Source organism: Macrotis lagotis, chromosome 5 (assembly GCF_037893015.1).
Source record: "Macrotis lagotis isolate mMagLag1 chromosome 5, bilby.v1.9.chrom.fasta, whole genome shotgun sequence".
Taxonomy (NCBI): Eukaryota; Metazoa; Chordata; class Mammalia; order Peramelemorphia; family Peramelidae; genus Macrotis; species Macrotis lagotis.
The window spans coordinates 211,856,665-211,870,901 of record NC_133662.1 but is presented as its reverse complement, the minus strand read 5'-3'; the positions used below and the strand labels follow the sequence as shown (position 1 = coordinate 211,870,901).

Below are 14,237 nucleotides of genomic sequence, written 5' to 3'. Positions count from 1 at the left end.
AACTCTATCCATTGCACCATCTAGCTGACCCCTCCCAGAGTATTCTTGTTCCCCATCCATTCTTCTTTAGAGATCATCCAAACATAATAGAATCACACCCAAATCCTCTGTCTAATTAGGCTTCCTCTCTGATCTCTGGTGATGATCATGTTTATCTCACCTAACTTAAGTGTAAGCTCAAGGTATGAGACTATATATTGCTAAATCTTTGTTTTCCCATTATTTAATTAATGTTTATTAAATTGAAATTCAAAAATACTGTAGAACATCAATTCTCATACTTTTTGGTCATCATGCCTCAAGGAAACTTAGCATCCTGCAAGATCACATTGTTCTCTATTCTCACATCTTAGAAGTGCTCTCTACTTCTGGAACCCTTCTGAAAAGAAGGTGGAGTAGAGAACTTCTCCCCAAATCTTCATTTAAGGAGGGGATCAGAGCCAGTCGTCTCTTCATTTCCTTTTCTGCTGACTACTTCATCATGTTTCTAAGCTCAATAACTTCCTTTCTATACCTCCCCCCTAATTTTTCATCTATTAAACACTGTGTTCTACAAATACATTGTAAGATCTTTGAGGGCAGGGGTTATCTGTTTTCTTGCTATTTATATCCTCAGTATTTACCATACACTGGCATATAAGGCATGTAATAACTATTTATTGACTGACTGACTGGTCTCAAGACTCCTTTTTTGATCCCAAATAATTAATGATGAAGCATATTATCTGCTTTCCAGAGGAACATCTGCTTATTGTTTAAATAAAAACTGAAGTATACTATTTTTCTCTTTCTTTTTTCTTTTGCTCAAGTTTTCTCATAGAAAATGATTATTATGGAAATGTTTTATACAGCATAACCTATATCTGCTTACCTCCTCAAGGATAGGGAAAGGGATAGAAGGAACTCAAAATTTTAAATAAAAATGTAAAAAAACCCAACTCTGGTGGAAAAAAAGACTCCATTTCATTCTCTTTTTTTTTTTAAATTTAATTTAATTTATTTAAGGCAATGGGGTTAAGTGTTTTGCCCAAGATCACCTCCTTTTCATTCTTAAAAATTGCTGAGAACCCTTTCCTCCCCAAGAACTTTTATTTATGATGGTAATAGCTCTTAGTATTTACTGTATTCAAAATTAAAGCATTTTAGTACTATTATGAAAATAGTTTTAACCTCATGGACCCCTCAAAAGGGTCCCTGAACCACCACACTTAGAGGACTGCTGCTGTTATTATGAACTTCTGGACATTAGGGCTTTTGAGCTTTGAGGGAAGGGAAATTAGAAAAACAATGAGTAAATTTTAAAATTTATGTGATTGGATTTAATTGCCACAGGTACTGGAGATACTGAAGGGTTACCTCGATGTACTGGAGCAGAGCTATTTGTTCACCAAAGAAAAGCTTCAAATTTTACAGAACCATGATAAAAAATCTACTGCTTTTGGAGAGTTTGATCCAGAAAGGTCAGATTTATTTAGAGCAAATGGATTCCATTGGATTCCATTATATTTGTTGGTCTGATTTTTGGTCACTCCTCTGGTCCCATCTGTTATTTTGGAAAACCTCTTCTTTGATTAAGGCAAACCCATGAATGGAAAATATATAGTAAAAGAGAACCCATAGGAGAAGAAATATTGCATTTTTTTTTTTAGGTTTTTGAAGGTAATGGGGTTAAGTAGCTTGTCCAAGGCCACACAGCTAGGTAATTAAGTATCTGAGGTTGGATTTGTATTCAGGTACTCCTAACTCCAGGGCCGGTGCTTTATCCACTGCACCACCTTGCCGCCCCAACACTCCTCTTTCAACTTCTGCTACACTATATTGTGACATATTTCAAGACACTTAATTCTGAGTTAATGCTCCTTGTCTTTTACTGGGTGGGTAGAAGAAAGGATAACTTCAGTTTTCTCCTTACTCCTGAACAAATTGTAAAAGCAAATTTTGGAGAATCCCTGCCTCACTTTCTTTTCTTATACCCTTTTCCTTCTTCTTAGTACTTTTTTTCTTTCTCTTACTCTTCTCATAGTCTCTTTCCTCCCTTTTTCTGTTCTTACCCACAACAAAGTCCAAAGTGGTAAGTTGAGAGGGAAGTATACAGGGTGGGGAAAGAAGGAAGAGAAACCAAACATTGTGCCCCAAAGCTTGGACAAATAGCAAATTTTTAAGACCTCAAGCCGAATGATTTTTTTAGGTTTCAGTTTCCTTGAAAAACTTTGGCCTGAATGCATATTAAATATGAAACTGTTATTATCCACTATGTAATATCTTTCCACCAACATACAAAGAGAAATATGGGTTAGAACTAGAAGCTACAATTATATCCAAGAAACTTCCTGTTATATGCTAAAAGAAGTCATTCAGAAAGTTGATTTTACATTCAACACTTGCATTTACAACTGTTTTTTAACACAAAGGCATCTTGAATGCAAAAATAATTTAATTCTTAAAGTTTGGGAACTATCCTCCTTAGATATTTTCTTTTGGGGGCTGCAGTTTTAAAGCTTAAAATCAGTAAAACCTTGAATGTCATGCTACTGCTAGCTGACTAGAAACCAAGAGATTGTGTCTTGGCATTGATTGTTCCTTTTTAATTTTAAGTAAAACAAAATAAAAAACTAAACTAGATGTTCACAGAAATAATTAAAAATGATTGAATCTATTTCTCTATGAATTTCAGTTATCTGAAATGTCATTTTAAAATTAAATCTTCTCAGAAGAAAAGACTTCAGACTTCAGTAATGCCTTACTTAGAACCTAGTAACAACTAACCACATTCAGCACCAGCATAAATCACAGGGTTTCCAGTGCAATTACAATCCATGTACAAAAGAAACTTTTACTAAAGGGTGGAAAAAAAGAGACAGGGCTCCTTAACTGGCCAAGTTAATGGAATGACCCTACAAAAGGAGTGCTAAACACATTTTCCTTATGCTCTTCATCTGAACCAGGGGTGGCCAACAGGAGGAAAACAGGTTTTTACTTTTACAAAGTTCCACCTGCCAGTGGTCAGGGAAGGCTTGGTATGGAGTATCCTCAAAGCACTGGATCCATATCTTCCTCCTGTAAAAGATCAATTTGTATATGTCCCATCCATATAATTTTTCCAACTGTAATCATACTCTCCCTCATATTCTTATAACATTTTACAATTCCCCCAAAATTTTCTACTACATTATTTCATCTGAGCCTGACAACAGTACTTTAAGATAATAGTCAATAAACATTCATTATGTACCTACTGTGTACTACGGGAAGTGCTGGGAATACAAAGAAAGATCAAACACAACTTCTGCTTTCAAACTAACTTAATTTTAGAGCCTGATTAGCTGATTGTTTGGTTTCTCTTATCTGCTACCACTCATCAGTAACAAATGCTTTTCAAATGGATGGCCTTGTAGTTGTCTGTCTTAAATACCAAAGAAACAAAAGAGAACTCTACTCAAACTTAAATGTTCTAATTAAGTTTACCAAAAGATATTTGGAGTCCCAAATGACCATGGATGATGAGGCTAAGAAAATGATAATTGTCAGCGTTTCCTTGTGTAAGGTTTCCCACGAAACCATGGTTTCCATGAAGTACCACAGGTGGAAATCCATTTCATAAGATGGCAGCAGTTAAGTTGCTTCCAAGTTTTCAAGAGAGCTCAAAAACTTGGGTGGGGGAGACCTGATTTGTTTCCTCATTTCTCATGGATTCTAGCTAGGTGTTATCTATCTGGAAACCTCAGCTTCCACATCTATACATGTATCAGCATTATCCTTGGTAGAGGTGGTTAAGAAGAGAGAGGAGAGGTGGTGGATTCCCGCTCATACCCCAAGGCCGAACTTGAAACGTTATCCTTCACAGCACTGAGACAAGAGTCTCCCTTCATATTCTTGGGCTGGGGGGGTCCTGTGAGATTTTTCTTATCTGTGTATTACCAGAACTGGGGACAGCAACTAGCAATAAGGATATTATTAAGCATGTTCATGGCCAGAATTTCTTGACTTCTAACTCTCCCTAGACAGTCTCCAATTTTTAAAGTACACTCTTTATAAAAGTAAATAAATAAATCTTCACTCAGAACTTTTATTCTGCACCTCATCTGTTAAGGTATCTTGCATCTATGAGATGGAAAAGTAGGCAAGTACTGGGGAACTAGAAATACTTCCATTATAGGTAAGAAAGAGACTATTTTATGGAAATGTGTAATATAATTGTGTATGTACTATCTATATCAGATTACTTGCTTTTGGAGGAAGGGAAAGGAAAGAATGGGAGGGAGAAAATTTCACAAAATGAATGTTGAAAACTTTACTTATAATTGGAAAAATTAATTAATTAAAAAAAAGAACTGGCTTAGAGACAAGAAGAACTGAATTCCCATTCCTCCTCTAAAACATTAAAGAAAAGGAGAAGTTAATTTACAAATGAGAAAACTGAGTCTTAGGTTAAATTTTAAGTGATTTATTCAAAGTCACACAATAAATGGAAAAAGGACTGAAAACCAGAGTTTTCTTACTCCTGGTTTGGTATTCTTTCCCTTATTCATCATTCTTATTCTTTTCTGTTTTTAAATCAACTCGTTTAACTTATTAAAGCCATTCCATCCTCCCCTTACATAAAAAGATAATTTTTTAGACTGTACAAGTATATTTGACTTTCATTTATCTAGCACTTGAGAGCAGAGTTCCATCTCATTCAATTTTGACTATAATAGTTAATAACAGTAATAAAAAGATAAGGTCTTATCTAAATTAAGAAATGGTTAACCTCTTCACACTGTTTCCTCATCTGTAAAATAAGCTAGAGAAAGAAATGGCAAACTACTCCAGTATCTTTGCAAGAAAGTGCTAAATGGGATCACAAAGAGTCAGATATGACTGAAGCAATTCAACAATAACAATCACTCATAAATAGGAGTGTAAATAGAATCTGGATTTGTGAATTTGATATTAAGTGGAATAAATGTATCACACACATCTCTCTCTCTCTCTCTCTCTCTCTCTCTCTCTCTCTCTCTCTCTCCATCTCCATCTCCAACTCCATCTCCATCTCCATCTCCATCTCCATCTCCATCTCCATCATCTCCATCTCCATCTCCATCTCCATCTCCATCTCCATCTCTATCTCTATATCTATCTATACCTATATCTATATCTATACAAATGTATTTACATTATCTACATACACACATATACAAAATATATAAGAATTTGTGTTTTCATAATTATTTGCTATTTGAACTAAGATTAGATAGTTCACATGGGCTAATTTGTAATTTCTTTCTACAGACAAGCAAAATCTATGTTAACTATGATAAAAAAAATCTGTGTAAAATTCATAAACTGCCTCTATCAGTTGGAATACTCAATATATAGATGTAAGGTTATGTCAGATTTAATTACATTATATAAGACAACACAATAATCTTTGTTTTTTAATTTGTTTAGAAAAACTGAACATGAAATCTTTAAGGTGAAAATGCTCCTTGAGAATGTCAAAGAAAAAATGAGTGAAAGCACACCCAGTTCTTTCCTTGCATGTTCTTCGGATTCTGTGAATACCTTGGACTTTACATTACTCTCTTTCCCAAATGAAGTAATTCATTAATTTATTATGTAATTTGCTACTAGGAAAATTATATGTCATAGAATCTTAATTCATAGAATCACCTAAGCATATTTTATTTCTTTGTGATGAGACCTTTATTTTCAAATATTCCATGAATCATTTTGCCTAAAATGGAACCATTTTGAGTGTTGGAAATTATTTTAAATAGTTGTCCTCAAAAAAGAGCATGGGTTTGGCATGACTTGCATGAAATCAAAGCCAGTTCATTCAGATGAAATACCATTGAAAAGGCTATTCTCTCTGCCCCCTACCCCCAGGAGAATAATAAGAAATTTTCTTGTGGAATTTTCCTAGAAGAAACAATTTTAAAATAGAGTCAAACTTATGTAGGAGGGAATGTCAAGTGGGTAGAACACATCCTCAGTTTTTCTACTATGGGTATGTATGGGTATGTGTCAATCCTAGCTACTCAAGTATGATTCTTTATCTTCTAAATAGGCAAAGGATCAAAGGGAAATGTAATTTCCCAAAAATCTCTCTTTGATCTTTCATTTTCTCAGTTCTTTGCATGTGGGCATACATGCAAAATGAAATGAAGAATTAGAGTAATTTAATAGCTTCAACTGCTTATTTCATCATTTCCTCCCCCACCCTTTTGCTTCAATTATCTGAGAATTTTAGTCTAAATTGGTATTAGGAATCTTGAATCATCTGGATTCTTCTTCAATGGTTCTGTGATTTCATTGATGTGGACACTTGCTTCACAGGTACAAGTATCTATTCTTTCTCACTTTGTATGAATCTTGTCCATGTCCTCTCATCTTTTCTCTACAGAATATATCCAACATTCTGGAGGTCTTCCTCTAGGGTGTTTTACATTTTAAGGGTGCCAGTCTTTAAGATGGTTCTTCTATTTTAATCTCAGCTCACTTTTTTTCTAAATTGCCCGGAGAAATGGTTTAAAATCAGCATTCCTCTTTATATTTAACAGCACAGTCTTGGAGTAAATTTTAAAAGTTGTATAACTTTTGGTCAGCACTTAAGAATCATTGATTGCATCACATAAAAAGTCTTAATTTGAGAATGCTCTGATTGGCTTCATTTATTTAGCTTTCCATCTTTGAAAAGAGTTTATTGATCCAATGACTAATAGTTATAATTTTTTTTTGTTCAGGTCCCAAGACAAATAAATAAGCATGATCATTCAGAAAAATCTGAGTGTGAAATAAAGCTTCTTGACTTTGGGAAACAAGGTCGAGGAAACTCTCTCATCCCTTTTCTCAAGAGAAAAGATAAGAGTGTTAATAAAAAAGTCATTCCAACAAAGATTCAGGAGACTCCCCCTCAAGATTGCCTTTGTGAACTCTACCCACAGATGTGAGTATTTTGTTCCTCATCTGCTGAGAAGCTCAAGTGCAGACCCGCTTCTTCAAATAGTATATTCCTAATATATAAAAAGGCTCCAAGCTGCTAAAGGAAAATTATTTTGGCATGTTATAAATTGAAGATGGAATAGAGAATCTACTCTGCCAGAGGGAATTTGTAACTTGAAATGGTCACAAGAAAAGGAAAAGAGAATATGCATTTATATGCCACATACTTTACACATATTATATCATAAATAAAATGATTTAAAATTATATCAGAAACACAATTATAAAATATAACATTTTATCTTCAAAACACCTCTGAAAAGTTAGTTAATGTGAGTCTTTTTTTCTTTCTTTCAATGTTAAGAGGAAAGGTCTTTGTAAATTTGAAAAAGACAAGAATGAGAGTAGGAATTTTGGTCTGGGACCCTCAGGGAGAGAAAGTCTGACATCTCTCTCTGGTGGGAATGAGAGTCTCCTCTCTCCAACCAGTAAAGTGAAGCATCAGACTGATCCCTTTATATCTTCTCACCTTTCCAAATTCTGGAGTCGGTCATGAAGCTATAAAGTAGAGATGTTAGTGAAGGTCAACTTGGGGCTTGATTCTCAAGGCTCATTCTGAACTGACTTCTGTTTTTTGTAGAAGTCACCAGTAATACCATTCTAAATGTTTTTCTATTAGCTACCTAGGGTTACCCAGGAGGGATGCTACTGTTGATGAAGGTTCTTTGAAGCTTGCTTCCAAGAAAGAAGTAATGGTATCTCCGGTGAAGACAAATCAGTTGGCAGTGAAGCTCTCATCAGATTTAATGGTAGGAGACTGGTTAGTGGGAAGTTATTCAGTTGTTCTCAAACTTGTTTTTCTCTCTGAAATGACTCTGTAACTTTAACTGGCTTTAAAGTTAGTGTCATTAAGATCATTTAGTCACAAATTCATATAATCCAACATAAAATCATAGTCTTATAGTTGGGAAGGACCTGGTAGGTTATTGAGTTCATCCCTTTCATTTTACTTTTAGATGAGGAAGGAACCCAAGGAAGTGTTCAGTGTTTTAGTCAAGACTACACATGTAGTAAGGGACAGAGTTGTGATTTCAGCCAAAGTCATCTGATTTCAAACTCATCATTCTTTCTACTATACCACATTGCCTCAAACTCTTCCCTTCTGACCCTGCAGATAGATAAATGGGTGAAAAGATAGATAGATAGATAGATAGATAGATAGATAGATAGATAGAAAGATGGATGGATGGATGGATGGATATGAAGCGTTTCTAATGCCCCATGACACTGAAATTAGGTTTTGAGAATAGCCTATACAAGCATTTACTTATTTACCAGAGAGATGATTGCCAAAGATTAAAATAGATTTTTGTTGTAAAATTTTACAGAGAAGGATAAATAAGAATTTCATCTTATGAATAAACTAAAATAGTCAAGGGTAAAGCCAGTTGAAAAAAGGTGGGCAAGAAAGCCATCTAAGCAAAGTCATACCAAGGGCATTCAAGGCTGAAAATGGAAGGACTACAAACAAGACAAATGGAAAAGATTTACAAACACAATTTTAGCAAACTATTTTCTCCATCAAGGATGGTGAAACCATCTCACATTAACACTAACATCATAACCCCAGTTATACTCAAAAAGAAGGTAGAAAACAGCACTGAAGAAAACAAAGATATTAAAAGTATCTGGACTGGATAAAGTCTATATAGAGTAAATCAGTGCTGGAGGAATAATGATGGTGAGGGTCCCAAGTGACTGATACTCAAGGTATCTAAAGAAAGGAAAGAAGCAGAAGATGTAGGAGAAATCTTGAATTTATAAATACTTAAAAAAACAATTTAGAGATGAACTACCAATTTATACTCTTTCAGCTACACAATATTTTTATGAGTCATCTATTCATAAATTGAGAACATCCTCAAGAATTTAATAGGGAAACAAACAGGCTTATTCAAAAGTGATATGCAAATTAGAACTTCATGCAAACAATGTTTATTATTTGGCATATGATATTCTGTATGTTATTGTGTTTTTCAATTTTCTTGAATAGAGCACAGGAAACCATTGAATAAGAAATGTTATTAAGAGTATAATGCAGTTGTATCATTGGAAAATTTAATTCCTATTAATCTGGAAAAAAGTGATTTGCAAGGATGGATGAGATTTTTATCCTTTCATTATTAACTAAAATATGTAGAGATTAGAAGATCCCATTGGGCTTATCATTTGTTGATTAAAAGTATTTGATTCAGTTAAAAAAAAGGCAACCTCACAGATTCTTTTACAACAAGGTGTCACCTATCCTTGCATCAAACTATTTCAAGATTCTTTAGAAGATATAAGAACAGAAATAACCCTATTCAATGATCTTCTGATAATAAACTTCTGATGAGTCATATGACATGAGATGTGTGCTTATCAAAAGTATTTACCACTGAGATCCAGCATAGAGTCCAAGTCAAAGAGGGCTACCCAGGGAATGGTGGCATCCTCTAGATGGTCCTATTTACAGATAGCGTTGCCCTGATTGCATCAGGTTCCAGAATTTTCCAGAGCCTCTTAAAAGAGATCTCTAATGACTAAAAGGTGTTTGACTTCTTCATCTACACATGAACGATCAAATTGATGAAGAATGCCAATTGACTTGCCCAAAAATGTGTGTGTGTGTGTATGTATAATTGGGGGAGGGGGGAATGGTACAGTTGAACAAAGAAATTGGCCTCAGGATAAGTGAGGAATACAGTAGGGGGAGAGGACAACAGGTTGGATTACTTTCAGAAAATTGCAAAACTTTTTTAATTACCTCAAGCTTTCCATGAAAGCAAAAATCCATCTTTTCAATTGCAACATTTTATGGGTGTCACTGTATGGCAGTAGGACAGGGAACACTATTGTCTTCAAAGTGAATTAATAAAAAAAAAAGTGTCACAGAGTAAAACAGGGAGGTGTACAGTGAGTATAAGCAGGCGGCAATACATAATGAACAAAGAATCATACAGATGAAAGGGAGTAAAGGATGTTATTAGAGAACTGTCTGATAGGAGAAGATGAAGTGTCAGCTGGTCAACCAGAGGGCTCTTCTACACTTTGAGATCTTGGGAGAAAGCAAAGAAAGCCTCTGACACATTGTATGGACCCTGTTTTTTAAAAATATTTTTATTTATTTGTTTTTTCAACAATATACAAATGTAGTTTTCACTTATCATTTTTTGCATTTTTTATGTTTAGCATAATTACACATGTAGAACCTATATTAGATTGCTTTCTGTCAGGGGGGAGGAAAGGAGGGAGGGAAAGCAGTTCAGATGTGAGGAATGAGAGAAACTGAATACTTGTTTACCGCACTGATGAATACTTTGAGAAAAAAAACCCGAGTCATGATTTTTTTTCCATCTTTGCATGGTTTTATATTTTTCTCCCCCTCCTTTCCCTCCCCTCCCCCTGACAGAAAGCAATCTAATATAGGCGATACATGTGTAATTATGCTAAACATAGATCCATATTAATCACGTTGTGAAAGAAGAATTAAATTCAAATAGGAGGGAAAAATTAGAGAAAATAATGGCATAGTACAACTTTTTTTTTTTGGCAAGGCAATGGGGTTAAGTGACTTGCCCAGGGTTACACAGCTAGTTATCCACTGCGCTGCCTAGCTGCCCAACACAATTTTTTAAAATTGAAGATAGTAAGCTTTGGTTTACATTTAAATTCCATGGTTTCTTCTCTGAATATGGATGGTATTTTCCATCACAAGTCTTTTAGAATTGTCTTTGATTATTGTACTGCTAAAATGAACAAGCTGATTATAGTTTATCATCACTCCATGTTGTTGTTAGTATATATAATACTCTTCTGTTCTGCTCACTTCACTCAGCATCAATTCATGTGAATCTTTCCAGGCTTTTCTGAAGTTTTATCCCTCATTGATTTCTTATAGGAAAATAGTGTTCTGTCACATATATATGCACAATTTGTTCAGCCATTCTCCAATTGATGGGCATCCATTCAATTTCCAACTCTTTGCACCATGAAAAGAGCTGCTATGAATATTTTTGTTCATAGGTTTTTTAATCCTTTTTTTGTGATCTCTTTGTGATACAGACCCAGTAGTGGTATTGCTGGATCAAAGGATTTGCACAGTTTTATTGTCCTTTGGACATAATTCCAAATTGCTCTCCAGAAAGGTTTTATCAATTCACAACTCCACCAACAATGCTTTAGTGTACCAGTTTTCCCACATTCCCTCTGACATTGATCATTTTCCTTTTTACTCAAATGGGCTAATCTGATAGATATGAGGTAATACCTCAGAGGTATTTTAATTGTATTTCCCTAATCAATTATTTAGAGCAATTTTTCATATGACTATAGATAGTTTTAATTCCTTCATCTGAAAATTGCATTTCCATATCCTTTGACCATTTTTCAGTTGGGGATAGACTCTGTTTTGAACTTTGGAGAGGATATGGACAAGAGTCACAAGACAGGAATGGATGGGCTCTCATCTCCAACTGAGATGGCTTCCTGATCATCTCCCAGGAGATATGGCAGCTTCTATCACTAACCTCACTGGAGGAGTAATCAGAAGAGCCTTAGACTAATTGTGCTTCTTTTAACTTTTCCCAAATATAATCTAAAGTCAGGAAATCGAAGTCATTCATTGGAAAGTCAAGAAATATCATGCCATGGGATATTTGGTCACCTTTTGAGTGATTTTGCTTTGCTCATGATCAGTATTTGGGAAAAGACTCCTCCCTTATAAAAATAATTTCAGCTTTTATACTGACATCTCTCATAGATGATAAAAGTAAGTAGACAAATTCTAAGATGTAGATAAGGTCTTCCAAATTTAGTATGCTTTGATATTTGGGGGCTTCCATTTAAAGTGTGTTTAGGTGAGCCCAGGGACAAAGATTCTGGAAAAAGCAGCTCAGATGTGAGGAATGAGAGAAACTGAACACTTGTTTACCACACTGATGAATACTTTGAGAAAAAAACCTGAGACATGGTGAGCAATGAATAATTATCACAATAAAAGGAAATTGTTTCTATTTTAACAAAATGTAGCTGGTTACTCAGAGTATCATTCCTGAATTAACCATCTCTATGTAGTCAGATCATTGCTTTTTTTAAGAATAAAAATTAAATGAATGAAAAGCTAGAAGAATGAAAAAGAGAAAAGTGTAAAGTAGATTTTCCCATCCACGTAACATTTTTCTATGAGAATAATTTACACATGCACTAAAGAAACATCAAGGATGAAGGGATTAGAAGGCACCAGGCAAATTTTTGCAAGAGATATTCTATTAGAGATACATCTTTACTAGCTTACAATTGATTGAAAGAATCATAGCTCTAGGACTAAAAAAGATTATCTAGAATTATCTCCTCATTTTCTAGATGAGAAAACTGAGGTAAAGGGAAGTTAAGTGACTTGTCTAAAGTCACTACTTATAAGTAGTAAGCATTAGAGGCAGGGTTTTAAGAGAGTGCCAGTCATTCTAAAGCTATTTCTCTTTCCATTGTACCAGGATTCCTTAGAAGATATAGACAATTCCAGATGCACTGTGTTAATAGCTTGCTGACTTAAAAATAAAATACATTGCCTTCAATTTTCTCTTACAACAAAGTATGTCCCATGCAAACTATTTCCCTTAGTTAAAATATTTATCTATGCATTGTGTATAAAAACATAGCAGTGATCCCATTTGATATCCTCCTGATTATTGATATTAAGTGACACAGAAAACAGTTGAGTTAATTATGTCCTTCATTGTCATTGAGGAAATCCATCGTGAAATCCATATTAGAGAGGGTGTCCCAAGAGATGGTGCAGTACTCTAGATGAGCCTCATTACGGATGATATTGGGTTGACTGCAACAATTCCAGAACACTAAAGAGTTTCTTAGATTACAGCAATAATTACTCAAAAGAATTTGGACTAACCACACAGAAAAAAAAAAACCAAATGGATGAATACCTGTTTTCTAGATTGTAATGTGCTGGGCAGCTAGGTGGTGCAATGGATAGAGCACTGGCCCTGGAGTCAGCTGTGTGACCTTGGGCAAACCCCTTAGCCTTGACCAAAAAAATAAAAAGATTGTGATGTGCCATAAGGTGAACCTATTGGTATCTATATCTTGGTCTTTATGCAAGGAGAAAATGATCTGGGACCAGGATTTAATAGGAGGAGAAAAATAGGTTGGATTTCCTTTGGGAAATTGCAGAATTCTTTTAAAGATCCCATTTTTAATGCCAACATTCTTCCAGGGTTGTGATATGACTGCAAGCAAGGGAATGTTAAAAAGTCCCTGAAGAATTAAAATTGAGGATTACTCAAAAGGCAGTAGAAAGGAAATGGTTGGTATGAACAGGTAGCAAATCTTGATAATCTAGGAATTTGACAGAAGGATATCATCAAAGAAACATGTTAGTTAAAAAGAACATGAGTCAGTCATATGCACAAATGAGGGATAAACAACAAACAGCCCACATGCTCTATTGGTATCCTCATGAACTCAGAAAATTTGAAGAAGGCTCTTAATATGTTCTTAACTCTTAACCCTGTGGAAAGGGAGGACATGGATAAAATTTATACAGGATAGGTGAGCATGGATAATGTAAACTTCTCTCTTTTTTTTTCTTTTTAGGTTTTTGCAAGGCAATGGGGTTAAGTGGATTGCCCAAGGCCACACAGCTAGGTAATTATTAAGTGTCTGAGGTTGGACTTGAACTCAGGTCCTTCTGACTCCAGGGCCAGTGCTCTATCCACTGCACCACCTAGCTGCCGCAATAATATAGACTTCTAATAGAACTCCAAACTCTTCTCATTAGAGTGAGAGCTTCTTGAGGGCAGGCATTGATTTTGCCTTTCTTTGTATCCCCATCACCGAGCACATAGTGAACATTTATTAAATTCTCTTGATTGATGAAAGATAGTTACCACAGTGTGGTTGGAGGCAGTATTCATATTTAAAAAGTCTTTAAAAAGATATTAAAAAAAGGATTCTTGAGTTTGATTTTCTGATCAAAATTATCCATCACCTAGTAGCCAACCCTCTAATGATAAACATTTCCATGCTTGCTTAGTGTGTTCCATAGATGACAGTCTGACCCAAGGCCTGCCGGTAAAAACTTTATAGTTGGAGAAGACTTATGAGAATTTGTGTTCTGCTGGCCTGATCTTCAGTAACACATGACCTACTGTGGATTTTCCCATGAGACATCAGAGTTGGATTTGAGAGGGGGTTCCTGACCTTGTTGAGATTTTTTTCCAAGACAACTTTGTTCCATAGATGACAGTCTGACC

At 35.0% G+C, this 14,237-nt stretch overlaps 1 protein-coding gene across 4 annotated transcripts in view; it reads left to right on the top strand.

Annotated features, from left to right (window-relative positions):
- Positions 1–14,237, top strand: part of AKNAD1 (AKNA domain containing 1) — a 54,495-nt gene that overhangs the window by 18,864 nt on the left and 21,394 nt on the right. For all 4 annotated transcript variants that reach the window (XM_074188318.1, XM_074188317.1, XM_074188319.1 and 1 more), the window contains exons 7-10: positions 1,333–1,460; positions 5,431–5,578; positions 6,726–6,928; positions 7,604–7,733. In XM_074188318.1, coding sequence (XP_074044419.1) covers positions 1,333–1,460; positions 5,431–5,578; positions 6,726–6,928; positions 7,604–7,733 — 609 coding nt within the window. The remainder of the gene's footprint in view (positions 1–1,332; positions 1,461–5,430; positions 5,579–6,725; positions 6,929–7,603; positions 7,734–14,237) is intronic.